Source organism: Paroedura picta, chromosome 6 (assembly GCF_049243985.1).
Source record: "Paroedura picta isolate Pp20150507F chromosome 6, Ppicta_v3.0, whole genome shotgun sequence".
Classification (NCBI taxonomy): Eukaryota; Metazoa; Chordata; class Lepidosauria; order Squamata; family Gekkonidae; genus Paroedura; species Paroedura picta.
In genome coordinates, this window is record NC_135374.1 from 42,459,350 (window position 1) to 42,479,080 (window position 19,731).

At 42.1% G+C, this 19,731-nt stretch overlaps 1 protein-coding gene across 2 annotated transcripts in view; it reads left to right on the forward strand.

The window, feature by feature from the left end:
* Nucleotides 1-19,731, forward strand: part of PTGFRN (prostaglandin F2 receptor inhibitor) — a 121,189-nt gene that overhangs the window by 28,093 nt on the left and 73,365 nt on the right. For both annotated transcript variants that reach the window (XM_077342285.1, XM_077342286.1), the window contains exons 2-4: nucleotides 15,184-15,561; nucleotides 15,961-16,380; nucleotides 18,442-18,825. In XM_077342285.1, the coding sequence (XP_077198400.1) occupies nucleotides 15,184-15,561; nucleotides 15,961-16,380; nucleotides 18,442-18,825 (1,182 nt within the window). The remainder of the gene's footprint in view (nucleotides 1-15,183; nucleotides 15,562-15,960; nucleotides 16,381-18,441; nucleotides 18,826-19,731) is intronic.

The following is a 19,731-nucleotide window of genomic DNA, read 5'->3' on the forward strand; positions in this document are numbered from 1 at the left end:
ATCTAAGCCATATTCTGCTCTTGCCCTTTACTAACATTCTGGGATGATGATTATATAGATCTCTTAGGACATACCATGAACAGGCCATATTTAAAGGTGGCATTACAGCTGGAAGGCAGACCTGCGTTGTTGGGCAATGGCATTTAGTGCATGGCGTGAGCTGAAGATGCTCTGCTGCTTCCACACTGAATAGAGTTTAGCCATAAAGATTATGAGTTGGGCTCATCTAATGAAGCAGCATTCTCCCTGAACAGCCTCTCTTGAGGATTAAGTGGCAGGTTACAGCGCTGCTGTATCTTGGAAGAAATGCAGAAAACCTGCCATTTTATTTAGGATAAACTCCACAGGTCTGCTGAAGGGAAGGAAATAAAAATGTAGGATAAAAGAAGTGGGAGAAGAAATGTGTGGAGTGAGGGAAAGACAGATTTCCTCTAATTAGATTTAAGTAATTGTATTTGAAATAGCTAGCAGAATTTGACACTCTGAAATTCCTTTCAGACTGCCTAACCTACTTCTTGGTCTACTGCAAAGCACAGTAGGAAATAAAGGCTGTAATTGGATAGATTCTTCCAGTAAATGGTACTGAGTATGTAAACAAGCCATTTTCAGCAATTTTATAAAAACTCCAAAAAAGGTTCAAGAGTGTCCCCCCCCCCCTTTTATAGGTAGGAAAAATAAGTGCTAAGGACTAGAATCAATCATTTCAGACTTTAGAAATAAGACAGACCCAAGAGAAACAATAAAAGGATGCCACTAGTGGTCATCTAGAGCTCTCAACTCAAAACAGTCCAACACATCATCATCTTACAACCTCTACTAAATGACAGTTCTCTTTCACAAGTACTCGGGATCAATCCATGCCCACAGACAGCCGCCACCCCCCCCATCTGAAACAATTCCTCACCCACAATAATGCAACATTTAATCTGAACATGGACACTGGTACCAGAGCTTGCAATAAATTCAGATGCTTACTTTGCTGCCACAGACACCCAGACAACACAATCATTGAACCTAACATCATCTCCCCATAAGTTTTCCAAAAAACATTTAGATCAAATACTCAGAACCTACTTAGGTTCCCCGGCTCCAAAGAAGTAAAACTGGCCTCAAACAGGGCCAAGGCTTTTTCAGCTCTGGCCCTGACCTGGTGGAATGCTCTGGAGTTTTGTGACAGTCCCGGAAGGTTTTTGCCAATTAGGTGGGAGTTTGTGGCGCAGAGTGGTAAGTCAGCAGATATTCAGTCTGAAGCTCTGCCCATGAGGCTGGGAGTTCAATCCCAACAGCCGGCTCAAGGTTGACTCAGCCTTCCATCCTTCTGAGGTCGGTAAAATGAGTACCCAGCTTGCTGGGGGGTAAACGGTAATGACTGGGGAAGGCACTGGCAAACCACCCCATATTGAGTCTACCATGAAAACGCTAGAGGGCGTCACCCCAAGGGTCAGACGTGACCTGGTGCTTGCACAGGGGATACCTTTACCTTTAATTTTAATGTTTATTTATTTTTTTTAAAGAGTGATATGACCATATATGATTCTGTCAACCTGCTCCCCCTTCCTAAATGGCCAATGATAGGCCTGGAGGAGGTGGGAAGGGGTGAGGGCCTGGCCATAAAAATCCTTGCTGGCTGAGGTCCATTGCACATGGTAGCACTTGGAGTTCAGCGAGGTAAGTATCTCATTTTTACTTAATTGCATTGGGGGTGGGGGTAGCAGGGGCAATGGAACAGCAGAAGCGTGCCTCACTTCCAGTCCAACAGGATAGGCCACTGGACAGTTTCTGGTGTTGGGAGAGGGGGCAAGGGAGAGGCAGAGGCTTGCCCCATTCCTGGCCCACCGGGATAGGCTACCAGGCCATTTCTGGCATTGCGGGGAGAGGGATGGAATGAAAGAGGCCTGCCCCAGACTTGGCCCAGCAAGTAGGTCACATTATCATTTCTGGCATGGAGTGGTAGAGGCTTGGTGTTGGGGTAAGAGCAGGGGAGGCAGTGATGCAGGAGAGTGATGTCACTTCTGGTGACATATAACTTCCAGGGGTGTATCAGGAAGGCATGGTCTGCTGACATCATTTTCTGGGATTTCTTGAATCCTAAAGATTTCTTGAAACCTAAAGAAGCCTCTTTCCCTCCCTAAAAATTCCTTCCAGAAGCCAAGAAAAAGTTCTTCAGCCCAGTGACACCCTTGGGATAATTTTAACTGTAGATAAGCAGCTTTTAAAGTTTATAACACCTAAATTATCCAATATATTAACATATTGAATTGTTTATGATTTGTTGTTACCTGCCCTGGGTCACCTGGGGAAGGGTGAGTTATAAGAATTAAGTTGTTGTTGTTGTTGTTGTTGTTGTTGTTGTTGTTGTTATTATTATTATTATTATTATTATTATTATTACTACTACTACTACTCACTCAGTTGCTCATCTTCTAACATTGTACATGTCATTAAATATCAACAATGCCCCTCTGTTCTCTACATAGGGCAAACAGATCAAACTCCACAGCAAGGATAAATGGATAAAAATATGACATGAATAATCACAAAACTGAGAAACATGTAAGGGAACATTTCAACCTCCCAGGACACCCAATGGGAGAACCAAACAGTAGCTGTTTTATTGCAAAGAAAGTTCAGAAACAGACTGGAACAGTGAATTACAAGTTATTACAGTACTTACTCAGTTGTCCCTTAAATCCAGAAATTGAACTTGTTGGGTTTTTTGGAGGGAGGCGCTGGACTTACAGTTCTCAGATCTGTTTATTATTCCTTTTATCATCTACATGCTGATTTGCTGTTATTTACATATCTTACCAAATGTGCTATTCCAATCTAAGCTATATTTATTGCTTTGTTCTAACTAGCACTTCCTAACAACTAACTCCCCCTACCTATATGTAACATTTAAGGAAATCTGTTCCAATATAACTGAAGGAATAAGCATCTGCACATAACTAGTCTCCCAGTTCCTGCTGGTACTCAGAGTTGACCTTTGTTGACCTCAAACTTCTTGTCATGTCTGTTCATTAATTCATGTATTTGTATTCTTATTTATGGCAATTCACAGTTCTTTATTACTGACTGAATCCAAACTCAGCAAATATCGCCCAATCTCTTATGTATCTTCACCCTTCCTGCCAATTAAACATACACACCCTGTCCTCTCTCTGCCTATATGTAATGCTTGAGGATATTCTGTTCCACTGTATTTGACAAAGAGCACAAAAGCTTATACCTTGAATAAAACTTAAGAGGCCACTGGACTTCATTGGCATGTCCTTTTAACATTCCAGAGTCCATTGTTTTCTACATTTGGTTTGTATGTGCAAACATGGATCTTAGCTGTATGCTTTTTAAATATACTTTTTGGTACTCAAAGAAGAAACTTAATGATTTTACATCATGTCATCAATAGCTGTATGGCCAAAAAGTGTGCAGGTCTAGTACATTTCTGGAATGTAAAACATACAGGCACAGCCTCCATCCTTGATTTTTTGGGGCATGCTTGTCTACATTAGACACTTCGGAATTAACTCTGGAAAGCAAAACATAGTAAGTGGGAAAGATAATTAAGAGCATTTCTCATAGACTCCTGCAGAAACCAGTTGCAGGCTGAATGTGTTTTAGATATTATCATAATTTGATAGCAAATGCCGATTATGTATGTTAGCTTTATGATGTTTAAAGGATAGGTAGTATGGTAGATAACAATGAACAGACAGCAATTTATCCTGAATAATTGGTCCAAAGGGACCTATTTCAAGTACCTGTTAGAACAAAATAAAACACAGGGTTGTAATTGTAGACAATTACAGCTTGGTGTAGTGGTTAGGAGCACGGACTTCTAATCTCGTGAGCCAGGTTTAATTCCTCGCTCCCCTATGTGCAGCCATCTGGGTGACCTTGGGCTCGCCACAGCACTGATAGAGCTGTTCTGACTGAGCAGTAATATCAGGGCTGTCTTAGCCTCACCAATCTCACCAATCTCACCGGGTGTCTGTTGTGGGAAGAGGAAAGGAAAGACGATTTGAGACCACTTCTGGTAGAGAAAAGTGCCATATACTTTTCCACTGTTCCTGGTAAGTAGCATTTTTGTAATTTGAAGGGTAGGTTGGGAAGTTTGTTGTTGGATCCAAATTAGAGGTTCCAATCTGTGTGTCAATATGGAAAGTGAAGGGAATTTATGGTCTTGGATTTAAGGAACATGTCAGATAGTTTACCATAGGAATTGAGTCATCTGATCTTCATTCCTACCTGTTGTAATCTGCTTGGCTTTGAGCATGGTGGAGAGTCTGACAGAAGATTAGAGTATATGGGACTAAAGGACTGTCCTCCTTCAGTGGAGGAATTCATCCAAACTTGGTTAAGTCACACCTCTGTATTCTCCTGGTAGGGCTGTGCAAATTTTTGTGAGTCCCTCTGTTGGAACCCCCACCCCCTGTTAGGATAGCCCTACTGCTCCTGTAGGGTACACTGGCTTTGCTCCACTCAAATAAATAAATCTAGTCACAGAATGAGATAAAGAAGAAATCCTGGGAAATGCTGGGAAGGATCCTGTGCCCCTAGCCAGCTTGAGAAAATGTGTCGGTGGCAAAAGGAATAAAAAATAGAAGAGAAGGGTTTCCCTTGCCCAAAGCTTTGTGCAATGAAAAAGCCTCCTGATGGCCTCACAGCCAGCTGTGAGGGGAGAAAGGCCCAAGGCTTTGGGTTGCACTTCTTCCTGGATGCCAACAACAAACAATCAAGCCTCAACCCAGCTGGAATCACAGGCTGGTGCCGTGTGCAGCAGCAAGTGCAGGAGCCTTTGAGAGGTGAAGATCACTTTGTAGGGATCTGGGGGTAAGATTACCAATCTCCAAGATAGAAAGAGGAAACAATCCAGCCAGGGAACTCCTGAACAGATTGCTGGAAAGTGGGGGAACTGTAGTAACAACCCACCCTGGGCCCAATTCTTTGCTCCTTCTGTTCAAGAAGTCCCAAACATGGTGCCTGGAACAGTTTTTCCTACACCTTCAACTCCCACCATGGAATGGATGGCCTAGGCCTTGAGATCATTTTTTGGAAGTTCAGTTTAGCTGCCCATTGTAGGCTTTCCCTTTTGCTAGTGCTTGCAGGAACTGTGCTTGCAGGACTTCTTGCAAGAACAGAAGCAGTCTACAGAAAGGCTAGGAAGGAAGCAGCACTGGTAGAGGCATGTCCCATAACTCTTTGTCATCAGAGACCTCCTCAACACCCCCCCCCCACACACACACACAAACACACAAAAGAGGCAGGCCTTCAAAATGCCCTAAATGTTCTAAGGCTCCCACTTCTGAAGACTCAGAGGAGTCCCAGGCACCCATATAATCTAAGACTTCTAAATGGTCTGAGGTACAGGAAATATTTAGCTGAACTAGGAGATCCCACCATTTACCCAGAGGTTTCTTTAATTCAAATTTCTGTACTTCTGACAGAGCAGAGGGGGATTGGTCTGGAGAGGAGGCTGATGTTCAGGAAAACTCATCTAGATTCTTCCAGGCAGAACATTTCCAACACCTATTAAAGTCATCAATACTCTTATAGGCTGTTTCAGACAAACCCAGACCATCGATCTCAGCCAGTCTAGACAGCAGAGGGTTTAAGAGACCCGCCAGGGTCCTAACAGCATCACCACCCCCAAATTTCTTTGATGAAGTCATTAAAGCAGAATGGGTAATACCAAGCTGTGGAAATTCTTTAGCCTCAATAGTCAAAAAATTTTATGCATTGCCTAATGATACCATTTGGTGGACACCCAAGTAGTTGCACGGCATTCTGGCTGTGTTACCTAAAGATGGCAAAAATTCCCTCAAGGACTCTATGGATCATAAAATGAAAGAACCTTTAAAAAGTCACATAAGGCTTCTTCTCTATTCATCCAGGCATCAGCTGTATTATCTACTGGAGCCATAGTTACCTGGGCATACAATTTGCTGCAAAATTCAGATGCAGATCCATTAGACCTAAAAAGAACATTGCTTAAAATAAAAAGAGCTGCCCAATTTACCTTGGATATGATACAGCTCTGTGCCAGAGCACAGGCAGCTAACAACCTCATTAGAAGGAACATCTGGCTTACATACTGGAAGGTGGGCCCACTGTCAAAAAGCAACTTTTCTTCAGAAAAGTTCTCAAGAAGACTACTGTTTAGAGAATCTACATTAGGCAAGATAGTGGAAAGGAAGGAGAAGGGGGATAGCTATTTTGTCTATATATGGTACAAGAGAGAGGGAAGCTAGGAGTGAGGCAATGCATTCCTTTCATGGCCAAAGGACACCTCTTAGAGGAAAGGACACTAAGGACTTCAGAGGATTGTGATCCTTTGGTTACAGAGCCAGAACTCACTAATGACTTCCATCCAATTTCAGGCAAGAAAAAAATTAATCAATCAAGAAAAATAACACATGACTATCAAATAGGAGGATGTCTTGAACTATTTTCATAAATCTGGAATGAGTCAATGCAGGAGAAGTGAGTTCTTGTCATAGTAGTAGAAAGCTAGAAAACAGAATTTGTCTCTCCTCTTCCTCATCGCTTCCTTTCTACCCTGACACCTGAATCTCACCAGGGACGTCTTCAGTTGCAGCAGGCCATCCTTCATATTCTAGAGATAGAAGCCATAGAAGAGGGACCCATGGACTGGAGATTCAAAGGAGGGTACTTAATATTTGTTGTAGTTCTCTAAAGCAGTGGTCCCCAACCCCTCGTCTGGGGACCGGGACCGGTCCGTAGATCAGTCAGTACCGGGCCGCGGCTCCTCCTCTTCCTCCTCCCTGGCTGCTACCTCGGGGGCTGCCTTGCCACTCTGCTGCCGGCTCAGCTTTGGTGCTCTCTGGTTGCCACCATGGCTGGGGCTCCCCTTCAGCATGCCACTGCTCAGCTCCTGCTGGCAGCACCCCCCAGAGGGCGGCGGCGGGAAAGCAAATGGAGCAGGGGCTCAGGTGGTGGCGGCGACGTCCTTCGGCAAAATACTATCCCCCCTGGGTCTCAGTAAAATTGTCAAGCATTGACCGGTCCCCGGTGATAAAAAGATTGGGGACCACTGCTCTAAAGATCAAGGGAATGGAGAGTGATTCTGAATTTGAAGCCTTTGAAAAATTGGATAAAAAAAATCAAACAAGATTCTGAATGGTCCCTGAAACACATCTTACAAGTCATGAAAGACTTGTTGAGACACATCCTACAAGAAAATGGCTATTTAACTTCTTTACATCTGAAAGAACCCTACCTCCATATCCAGATACCTCCAGACAGTATCCATTTCTGTTTTCAAGGATGCCATTACCAATACAAACTTTGCCATTTGGATTCTCCTCTTCCCGGAGGGCCTTTTCCAGGGTTATGGTAGACGTGGTAGTGAATCTATGTAAGGATGGAATTCATGTCTAGCCCTGTGTAGATGATATTTTAATCAGGGCCAGAGATGCCATGACATTGGCTTACTTAACCCATTCAGCTATACAGTTCCTTCAGCTATAGTTTTTTAATCAGTGAACAGAAGAGTCACATGACACTCACAAAAAGAATTAATCCACTTGGGGGCTTGGATACATACCATAACAAAGTCTTGCTACCACTGGAGAAACATCAGAAGATCATTTCCCTAGGGAAAGGTCTCTGAAAAAGATATACTGTAGACAAAATGTACCTGTCAGCTATTCTGGACCTCATGATATCTGCAATAGATTTGGTGCCATGGACATGTTTTTACTCCAGAGATGCCATTACAAAGAAGTTGTAATGTCCTTTCTTTTCAGAGAGATATTATGAAGCACCAACAACCCATCCCAAAGAGGGACCAGAAGTCCAACCTGGCCAAGGGAGTTGACATACTCCAGCCACATTTGATGTTACTGTTAATGGAGACCAGCATGATGGAAGCCCATTGGTAGGGCAGGGCAGCACAAGGAAAATGGAACCAGACAGAGGAATAGTACTGTATCAACTGGCTGGAGCTGCAAGCAGTGAGACTAGCACTCCTGGCCTTTAAGCAGGGTTTTATAGGCTCTCATGTTCTGGTGTGAACAGACAACATCCACAGGGGCACATAGCAACTTCCAGGATGGCACCAGCTCAAGATTGTTATTCAAAGAAACTATTGTGCTTCTAACCTGGGCAGAAAGGAACCTGATAAGACAAAGTAGAACCTGATAAGACAAAGAACACATAAAGAGTCTTTCCAACCTGGAGGCAGACTGGCTAAGCAGAAAAGATTTGGACTGGGAGAATGGTCCCTTAATAAACATGTATTTCTTCAGATTACCAGCAGATTTGGAAGTCCAGTTTTGAGGGGGACCAGTTTTGTGCAAAGGTCTGCCAATAAAGGTATTGTGTGTGTTTGTTCTTCTCAGATAAGTGAACAGTGTCCTGTGCACATCCAATTTGTGCCAAATCCTTTCCTTATTATGTATCAGGTTAGGGCCGAAGGACCTCCCATGGGTAGGTGGATGTGAAAGTCTGAACTAGCCTTAGATATGAAGAAGGGATCTTTCTTGAGAGCCACTGAGTCATTATGAAATATACATAATTCAGTATGGGCTGACAGTACAACCAATTCAGGGGTATATTTTGGCATCTGTGGCCTAATTAACACAAGAAGGAAAATGAGGTTGAACGCAGAACTGGGAGGAGTTGGTTGCCATGTAATCTTCCCCCTAAGAAGAGTCTCCAGTCTGATTTCCCCTTCACATATCTGAAATGACTCTGGAAAGCTCATCTGTAACCACTATGCCACAATTCCCAGAGGTAAGTCCTCTCCCATACTAAATGAACATTCCAAACCACAGATTCTTGACACCCATCTCTACACCCACACCCTCATTTGTCACCAACCCACCACAATCCCCCACACAACACACATATTCAACCTCATGCTCTTACAGACTGGACAAGTCCTCCCCTTCCTCTTCCCACCGTTCCCACAAGTTCTAGCGCCTGTTGTATTCCTGGATACAACAGTATTTTTATTAATTGCATTGGAATGGGATGTGTCTGCAAAGACTTTGCATGTAAAGCAAAGCCTTGTATATAGTCAAGTGTAGCCTTCTTGTGTTACTATCAATTATTAGCTTTCTGTGAAAGCAGCTAAAACTTAGAAGTTAATCTGCTGCACAGCTTTTAAGTCAATAACTGACCTGATAGTCAGGCCACAATGTTGTCCTTGCTTTGAGTACAAGCCATAACTTCAGTCATTCTGGCTTGTTTTGAGATCAAACCAATAAAGGTTCTGGCTTTTAAAAACCAACTGACACCATTCCTGTGGGAAATTCACACAGACGCTGAATTGATAAAGTAATTAAAATCGCTGACCTTATGTATCAATAATGTAGTTGGTGACATTGGGAGTAACACCATCATAAGTTTAATTGAACACTTCTCTGAACTCTGAACTATAAACTTATAAAGTTCTGAATTTATATTTAACAAGCTTTCAAATAACTGTTCTGATTCTATTCCATTTCTGTTGTTTCTTTTGTTTTGTTTAAATATCTGTGGTTTTGGATTCAAGTTAATCTATGTTGAACTACAGCTAGAATGTACTCATAGTTTGATGGGCCACTGAATTAAATCACTGAACCATGAAGGTTGAATTCATTTTATGGATGATTAATTCACCTGTTTATTTGCTTCATTTCAGAATAAATTTCTTTCCAATCCTTCAGAAAGTTCTTACAAGCAAACATCTTTCCATTTCCTCTTTTGAAAGGTAGAAAATAACCTTTGATATTTTCCACCAGTGTGATTCAAGATCCATTGCTTCAGTTGATGCATGAACAAGAACTATGTTGACTTTTAAAGGAAAGATGAGTTGAATAGAACCTGGTAATCCTTGTATAAATATACCGGTCTTGACAAAATCATCTCTTTTTAGATCTTCATTTTTGGAATATTGCAATCCTGGCTATGAGCAACTAGCTATTTAGATCAAATAAAAATATTATAACTTCTTGTTTGCTTAATGCGTGAATCTCCTGTGAGATGTTATATTTTTCTCTGTACTGTTTAAGTAAATATATCTTTAAGTAAATAGATAGCTTCTTTATACAAGATGGACATCCTACAGTATTATTTCTGTATATAAATCCTGCATGCACTCTACCTCATGTGATGGCACACACATGTCTATTCTGCATTATGTAGTGGGCAATTGCCTCCAGTTGGTGATCACTATGAAAAGGAAATGAAGTACAGTAGATACATGTATATGTTGCATGGCACAGTTCATGTCATGTACACGGTTAAAAGCCTTTTATGTTGAAACTAGCTTTAAAGCCCATTCCTAAGAACAGGCCCTGAAAGGGTCCCCTCCCCTGGCCAGGCAGCTTATGGTGGCTTTGGGCCGCAGCTCGCAGCCAAATCAAGTGGGGCGGATGGGGGCTGGGCAGTTTGTTAGCAGGGTTGAGACAGAGCTCCTTAGCAGGCAGTCAGCAAGCTGGGAGGCCCTCGTGAGCAGGCCCAGCCTAGCAGGCCAGGAGGCCCTTGTTAGCAAGCCATCCACCACGACCCTTTGCCCAGGGCCTCTCCCCTTACCTGCTGCTGGCTCCAGGCACTGAGGCATCTGAGAGCAAAGAGGCTAGAGTCCAGGGCCAGAGAGCAAAGAGGCTAGAGTCCAGGGCCAGAGCTGCAGGGGCAGGGCCAATCAGGGCAAAGCTGGCTGCACCCTGATTGGCCCTATTCCAACTTGGACAGCTGGACACATCCCACCCCCTAGGTTGTTTCAGAAATATATAGAGGAACAACAATGGATAAGGATGTCTTTGGAAATTTACCAATATTGAGAGTGCTAGAATTATCATGGTTTCCTTAGATATTCTAGAATTCTTGTAACCTTGGAAGGTTGTACTATGAGTATTTTAAAAGTAAAGGTTCCTTTTAAGTTCATATCATTTTTCCTTTTGAGCAAATGTAAAGTACTTGGATTATTACATCAGCAAGTTTAAAAATATTATGGCATATGAACTGGAAAGTCATCTCTGCTTCCCACAGTATTAAATCTGCTGCATTATGCAGATGCAAAACAGAAGTACATGTCTTTACAAAATGTATTTCTCCGTCTATCTGGATATGCCCTGAGGAAAGTGCATTACAAGAAAAAATGTTGTACAGATGATGTAACAATCTGTTTTATTGGTTGTCCAATGTGCTAGAGAAAGTATTCATGGATGTCGTGTGTTTTGTTTTAATATTGGCTAATGTTTATGGTGGCTAGGAGTTAAAATCCCGTTAGCATGTTCAGCCAAAAGGAGCCCAGTACTGGAGAAGCACGGATTTTACAACGTGCACTTAATAGAAAATAGGAAATTATTATTGCTATTTGGTTTTTCAGGTGAGTATGTAGCAAGAAAGATTGACAAGAGAACAGCTGGAGCTTATTTTAGGAAAAGAAAAATTTCTACTGTTTACAGAGCCACACTGGGATGTGGACCAAACACATTTCCCCATTAAAGTACTACAGTGGCTTGAATGCATGGTCTAGCCTTGGCATGAATGTATGGTCTAGCAGTTCGCTTGCCTTTGTATTATGAGAGTGTAAGTTTATACTTGCAGCGCTGATGCACACAGCCCTTGCATCTGGCCCACTGGGTGAACATTGACCAGTAAGCAACATGCACAGACTGATACTTTGATTAAAATGGCTTAGTGGACACAATGAAAACAAAACTCATACATCAAAAAGGCAAATATGACACATGAACAGAGGGAAGAAATTATGGCAACTAATAGCAATAAGATACAGTAGTCTGGTCCCCAAACCACTTACAGCCCATCTAGTTAAAAGCTAAACGAAGCCCTCAAAATCACTCTTACATCACAAACAGTTCATAGTTTGGTTATTCCATTAGCTTAGGGGGAAGGGAGGGGGAAGAAAATCAAAAGCATTATTAAATCGGGACATCCATTCATTGTTTTTTAGGTATGATCCTTGAAAATTCCCTTCCTTGTCTATTTCTTCTCACCAAAGGAACTTTCGTAGTTGTCTTTCCTAATTTAATAAATATAAGTGTGAAGTTCTACATCTGGGTCAGAAAAGTTCTACATCTGGGTCAGAAAAATGAAAAGCATGCCTGCCTAAGGAGGTGGTGAGCTCCCCCTCACTGGCAGTCTTCAAGCAAAGGCTGGATACATACTTTTCTTGGATGCTCTAGGATGCTTTGGGCTGAACCTGCGTTGAGCAGGGGGTTGGACTAGATGGCCTGTGTGGGCCCTTCAAACTCTATGATTCTATCCTTTATCCACCAGCCCAGATGTATGCAAAGCTTTTCTGGTTTGTTAAAGTCAACCCTGCCCTTCAGGGCGTGTTTCAACTTTATTGTATGTTATGTCTCTTTAAATATATAATCTGAGTTATAGTCTGCAAGATAGTCTTCACATGGCATTGTCTGAGAAAACATAGAATGTGTCCCAGTTGAACAAGATTCTTCTTGAACATCACAGCTGAGCCTATAACAGGCTGGATTCAGGGTTCTTAAGCACCAAATGGGACTTCCTTGGTGTTCAGTGACCATGTTTGGGAACCAGATTAATACAGTAGATTTGTGCTGGGATACACTTGACTTTTGAGAGCCAGCTTGGTGTAGTGGTTAAGAGTGGTGGCCTCTAATCTGGAGAAATAGGTTTGATTCCCCACTCTTCCACATGCAGCCAGCTGAGTGACCTTGAGCCAGTAGCAGTTCTCTCAAGGCTCTCTCAGCCTCACCTACATCACAGGGTGTCTGTTGAGGAGAGGGGAATGCAATTGAGACTCCTTCGGATAGTAAAAAAGTGTGGTAGGAAAAAACAGTTCCTCTTCTTCTGGGGGTATTTGATTCTGATCAAGTGACATTTGACTAGCTAGCTGATAATGCATTTCCCCCACTCTGTACAATACTAGGCTGCAATGCTTTACTGTATGTCTTCTCTAGAACTGATTGGGAAGTAAGACCCCTTGCTACAGTTCTTCTCCTCACCCCACCCTTTCCTTGAGCTGACTTGAATCGTGGTTTTAAGTGTATGTTTGGGGAGGGAATAATTAATATTGGATCTTCTTTTTTTGTTTGTGGTGCTGAGAATCTGGATTGTCCTGGGGAGGAAAAAGTCAGCGTTCGGGGCTGCTGATGTTGCACTACTGCAAGAAGCTAAACATATAATATACAGACTGGGGGAGGGGGAAGAATGGATTATGATGGAGTGGAGTTACACAATGTTTAAACAATTTTGTTTAGAGGTTGAAATTTGAAGAGTGTCTCCGCGTCTGAAACAGTTTTCCTTTTATGGAAAGCATTGAGCTGTAAATGAAGGCAGTGCTTGCTTTGCGTCCTGAGTAAGTGAGGAGCCCTGCCAAAAGCCATACAAAGCTGCAGAAGTGATCTGGGCTCCTGAGCAAGCCCAGTGCAAGGCTGTGACTCGCTTTTCGTTTTGGACCAAATGTTCCTTTCATATATTTATTTATATACCTTCCTTTCTTCCAGGGCCTCAGGCAGGTAGTAAAAACAATGCAAAGCAGTTTAATAAGCATTAGAAAACAAAGCTAAAATGAGCTTATACCCTAGCCATGAAACTCTGTTCTCTTCATTGTTCAAGTGTCCATGAAGACCCCCTGGTTGCAAGAGGTTGTGCATACTTTCTGTTCTCTTTTTCCTGATTGGGTCAGTCCTCCCCAGTTTGAGACATTTTGCTGTTGTGTTAGGAGCTAGAGCAAGTACACAGTGCACAGGTAGAGTTTACACATGGAGTTTAAATTGCAAACGCAAATGTCTTCACAGTTGAAAAGGCATATGTGGAGCTGAGGGTAAGGAATAGATAGCACAAGAGGGGACTCACAAACAATTTGTGGAAGTGGCTATCCCCCACCTTTGATTCCTCCCTTCTCCCCCTTAGTCTCTCACTCTTTCTCCCTCCTGCTACCCATTTTCATGCTCTCCCCTACATGCCTGTCACTTTCTCACTCTTTCTACCCCCTCCCCAATCACTCTCTTTCTTTCCTATCCCCCCCCAGCTCATCAGTCTTCTGCTTCCCCAGCTCATCTCTCTTTTTTCCTTTTTTCTGCCCTCTGTCCAATCACTCTATCTCTTTCCATCCCATTACTCCCTGGCTCCCCCTTGCTTCCTCCACCATCTGCACAGCAGCAGTAGGGTTGGAGGTGCTCCTGGCCACCCACCTGCTTTCTCCCGGCACCCAAACCAACAGTGGAAGTGGGGGCTCTCTAGGAATCACAAAATCTCCCAGCTGCAGAGATCAGTTCTCCTTAGCCTTGCCAGCTCCAGACTTGGGAATTTCTGAAGATTTGAGAGTGGAGCCTTGGGAGGGTGCGGTTTGGGGAGGGAAGCAGGCTCAGCAAGGTATAATGACATAGAGCAGGGGTAGCCAACCTGTGGTCCTCCAAATGCTGGCAGGGGCTCATGGGAATTGTAGTCCATGAACATCTGGAGGACCACAGGTTGACTACCCCTGACATAGAGGGTTTCCCTCCAAAGACCAACCTAAATAATTTAGCTTTGCATGCCCTGAAGAATACTACTACTTTGTGTACACTAATTTGAATTTTGTTTACTGTGAACAGAAGCAGGAGGAATCCTTTGCTGTTTCAGAGGAATAAAAGAAATATTTCATACATCAATTCAGTGCCATAATTCAGTTGAACTTGTCTGTATTGACATGAAATAATTGTTTGCATTCCTAACCTCAATACAGTGAAGATGTTACTTGATATTGATCAGAACTGTCTAAAACCAAATTGATATTTTTGTTTATACAACACAAAAGCTAGGGGGAGCTAAACCCCTCTTTTTCCAAATAAGGCATATAGTGACTGCTTTTGAATCTATAATTAGTAAAAATCATATTTGTATCAGAGGGTTTACTCACTATGAAGTTTAGACACCACATATGTAAATTCTGTGATGAAATGGGAGGAAGATATACAACTTCATTTGAGTGTACATGAATGGAAATGGAGCTGGGAGAATGTTAGCCTGAAATTAATGTTTATGAGTTTGAGGGAGACATTTAAAAATTTTTTTTCCAAATGGGAACTTACAACTCACAAGTTTGCTGTTACATACAGAACTACAGATGATGCATGTTGGAGATATAATTTGTAACGTACAGACAATGCATGTGCTTTGGCCATTTCCAAAAATCAATTTATTTAGGCAAACTGTGATTTTGTGGGGGTCTGTTTTCTCTTCCAGTTTCCACCCTTGGACGTATTGTGAAGGTGCCTTCTGGTCCCTTAGTACGAGTTGAAGGCACAGAAGTGACAATTCCCTGCAATGTTACTCAATATGATGGACCCAGTGAACAGAACTTTGATTGGGAGTTCTCTGCAAACCCTACTCAGGACTCTAAATTTGTACATGTAGTAAGTACTTGGGATCCTTCATTCATGTCTCAGGAATATCAAGATCGAGTTTCTCGTGGAGACATCATGTTGAGGCGCAATAGCAACAATGCTGTGGAACTTGTGATTGGAAGCATTCGTCCTACGGATCAAGGGATATATCGTTGCACTACACCCAGCACTGATTCTGTCGTTCATGGAAATTACAATGCTGTAGTCGAAGTCAAAGGTATTTCTGCAGGGTGAGGGGTGTTTACAATTGGCATTGGGTCTTAGCATAATTTTTCAAGCATTACTTGAACTGTCTGAGAAGAGTTAACTTGAACTGTCTTATGGGATACATTTTGGCTTCTTTGTTTGAAAGAAGATTTTTTTCCCATTTAGGCCTATAAAATGTGTTATAAATATTTGCAGAGTTGTTAAAATATAACCTGTCTTCAGCCTGATACACGTTAAAGTCACATATTAAGATCTGGTGTGCACTTCTCGTTATGCTTGTCAGGAAGTTCATTGAACTTTGTTATTCTTGATCTCATGTAAATATGACTGAATTTTCACCCTCACCTTTATCACGAAATAATGTATTATTATGAATAACAAGCCTGATAACTTTCTCTTCTCTAAATAGTAATTGCAGATGGCTTAACTGTGACTGGGTCAAAAGCACGTTCTGCATCTGCTTGGAACTTATCGGAAGGGGATTCATTTCAGTTGCGCTGCTCGGCTTCCACCAACTCTTCAGAACACACCCATCTTCATGTGTCTTGGGAATTCAAGAATGGCTTCATGTGGCAAGAAATTCTCTCTTTAACGCATGAAGGCAAATTTCAGCCTGGCCCAGATTATAACGAGCGCTATATCAGTGGATACGTGCGTTTAGATGCCATCGCCAGTGACATTTACCGCTTGTCTGTGTCTCAGGCACTTCCATCAGATGAGGGTACCTACAGGTGTCGAGTGAGTGAGTGGGTTAAAGATGCAGATGGGTCATGGCAAAAGATCCAAGAAAAAAGTGTGGATGTAGCTAAAGTTGTGGTGCAGCCAACAGGTGAGTGTGCATCAAATGAAGATGGTCTGCAGCTCTATCTCTGCAATGGCAACAAGGGTGGGGATGTGAAGGATTTGAGGAACATTGGTGTGCCATCACAGAGTATGAGGATTGCTCCGTAGACACCACAAAGACTCAAGATTTGTAGTAATCAGAATTTTTTAATGGGAAACATTGAAGTGACAGCATACACAGTTCTTGCCTGAACTGGGGAGATACCAGGTCTTAAATACCTTTTGGGAGGTCTATCGCCATTCCCCCACCTGCCTGGGATTGCAGGTGGCTGGCATGGAAAGAATGGGGGGTTAGTCACTCTCAGTAGGAAGTAGCCAAGGTTCTGGGATAGCTGAGGGGAATATGAATTACAAAGGGTGACTGGGATGGTACAGGGGATGTGTAGAAGACTAGAGAATGTGAGCGATATGTGGGGTGTGAGAGGCATATGGAATTCATAGGGCTTCATGGCTGCTGGCTTGCAAAATCAAATCAAAACAGAAATACAGCTTATGGTAAATACCACAGGGTTTTGACATTGAGGGAAAACAACAATGTGTATGAAAATTGTAGGCATTGTAGGGCATTTGTTCAAAAAGGTTTTAGAGATTGTTCAGGGATTAAAGCTAACAAACCTGCAGCTATCTTTAAGTTAGTGGTACTGTCTTTCATTAGATGACATACCGTATTTGCCGGCGTATAAGACGACTGGGCGTATAAGACGACCCCCCAACATTTCCACTCAAAATATAGACTTTGTTACATTACATTACAGTACTATGGGCCACTATGGGAAGCTATGTCTATCCCAACTGAAGGGCACCCGGCGTATAGGACGACCCCCCCACTTGGAGGCTTGTTTTTCAGGGGAGAAAAGTAGTCTTATACGGCAAATACTGCAAATACTGTACTTTGTTTGCTGGATATATGAGTATCCAAGGACACAGGTGGCAAAAGACACTGGCATGCAATTGTCATATTGTGAAAGAAATAACAAGCAAGATGTACCGTTGACAAAGTACAATAATAATCTAATATGGTCTATTATGAATAACAAGTCTGATAACCCAGCCAAGCTTCCACAGGAGTTTGGGGATCAGAACCTGGCTCTCCCAGATAGTCTCAGACAGGGTAATATAGCTCTCCCTGTGTGGCTGGTATGTTTTGGAAAAGTGTGTGTTCTGGCAAAGCCTGAAATCCTTTTAATCATCATAGAGAGGATTTTTGAGAATATTACCAGGATAGCTAATTACAGTGTTATTTAGGTCTTGATCATGGTTAAATTGGTAAATCTGAATCAACTTGCCCCTTCTTTGAAAGTATGCATCAGTTAAACAATAAAATAAACCTCTATTTTTTCAAGATTTGTTTTTTTCTTTTTTTGCAATGATTTGCCAAGTTCCTAAGTTTATGATTAAGCATGTTTTAGTACACCTTGGTGTCGGTTAAAAACAACTGTTTGAAACCTTTATGTAAAAGAGAGGTAACAGGAAGAAGAAACTGTAGCAAGCCACACTATAGAGTTTTGTGGAGAACCTTTTAGTCAGAAAGGGATCATACATATATCACTGCTAAATTTAATTATTATTTTTATATCCCAACCTTCCTTGGTTGGCTCAAGGTAGGTAACACAAAATTCAACAAAACAAATTATATGTATATAAAATTTAGGTTTCAAAATTATTTAAAACTGCCTCCTGTTTACAGTTAATAACCTTCTTAAGCTGCTTTATGTTAGCCTCTCAATGAATTTTAGTAGAAAAGGTACAAATGGATTAGGCCTTTCATATACCAGCATAAGCAAAGTATCTTTTTAATTCCAGAAATATGAAAATAAACCGTAATCTTTCTAAGCAAGGCAGTATCAGTAATACTTGAAGGAGATTGTTTTGCTGCCATTCATTCTAACTTTGAACAATTTTCACCTGAAGCACTTTACATGCAAATAGAAAGGTGTACATAAATAAGCAGAGAATGCAAACTGACAATCACGTAACTTGCTGTTTTATGAAGTTAAAAATAACAATGTTCTGGTCTTGAATTCTTCCCCATTCCATCTCCCAACAGCTTTAGGTGTGTTCATCACTAGAACTAATGTGTCTGTGACAGAGAGAGACTCCCTCTATCTTACCTGCAACTTCACAACGGATAGAAGTGGTATTTTCCAAGCAGAGGTCACATGGTACTACAGTGAGTCACCAGATGGCCCTATGGAAGATGCTCAGATTTTGCTCAGTGCAGACCGTGACTCTGTAATTAGTGACTCTACTCTCATTAGTCTCAGCCAAATCGACCGAAGTTCTTACCACCTCTTGGTACGTGACATGGGCATTGAAGATTCTGGCTACTACTTCTGCCAAGCAGCTCTGTGGGTACCACAGTACAATGGTAGCTGGCACAAGGTAGCAGAGAGAACCTCTGTGCCTGTCACTGTGGAGGTGACTCCATTAGGTAAGCATCCTGATAAACCATTTATCCTAAGGCTTTTTAAAAATACTAGTGGTCTCCAGGGCCAGTGCACTGCATTGATGTATGTTTTTATGCCTGTTTGCTGCTTCTTCAAAGCATAGAATTATTTCTTGCTTTGCCACACTTTTTTGGAGTAGGATGTGCTTCAGGCAATTCTGGAAGAACACCTTTGTGTTTGCATACAGTTCCTACATGGAAGAAGCTTCCCTTGTAGTAGTACACCTGGCTGATAGCCTCCTAACATTCTGTGGCTGGTCCCTCTCCCCGTTAATAGTAGCCATTTTGTTGTGGTGCCCACTGGATGTTCTCTAAATATTGCCACGGGTTGAATATGGTGACTGGTTTATATCATTTAAGTACAAGTGAATAGAATGTTCATCTCTCTGGGTATGTTTTTTGTTTTGTCTAACAAAATTAAACTGGAGGTTACAAGCACATAGTTGCAAGCCTAGTCATTTAAATGACAGATTTCGAGAGTGCCTTCTAGAGTGTCACTTCTGCAATGTTAACAATAGTTAGAAAACAGAAGAGAAGCATTTCAGAACTGAATGAGTTCTGATCAGTGTTGTTCTTTCAAGAGAATTGTAAACGCATGTTTCATTGTTTTTTTGTGTCACTTGTGAAGATGCCTTCTGCCTTTTGTAAAGATTTCCACAAGCCTAAGGGCTGTTTTGATATAAACTTATGCAAAGTGATAAGGCTCAAAATACCTTGAGTAATATGTATAAGACTAGCTTCAAAGCCCATTCCTAAGAATGGGCCTTGAAAGGGTCCCCTCCCCTGGCCCGCCACCATGCAGCTTAAGGTGGCTTTGGGCAGCAGCTCGCAGCTGGATCAAGTGGGGCGGGCGGGGGCTGGCCAGCTCATTAGCAGGCCTGGGAAAGAGCT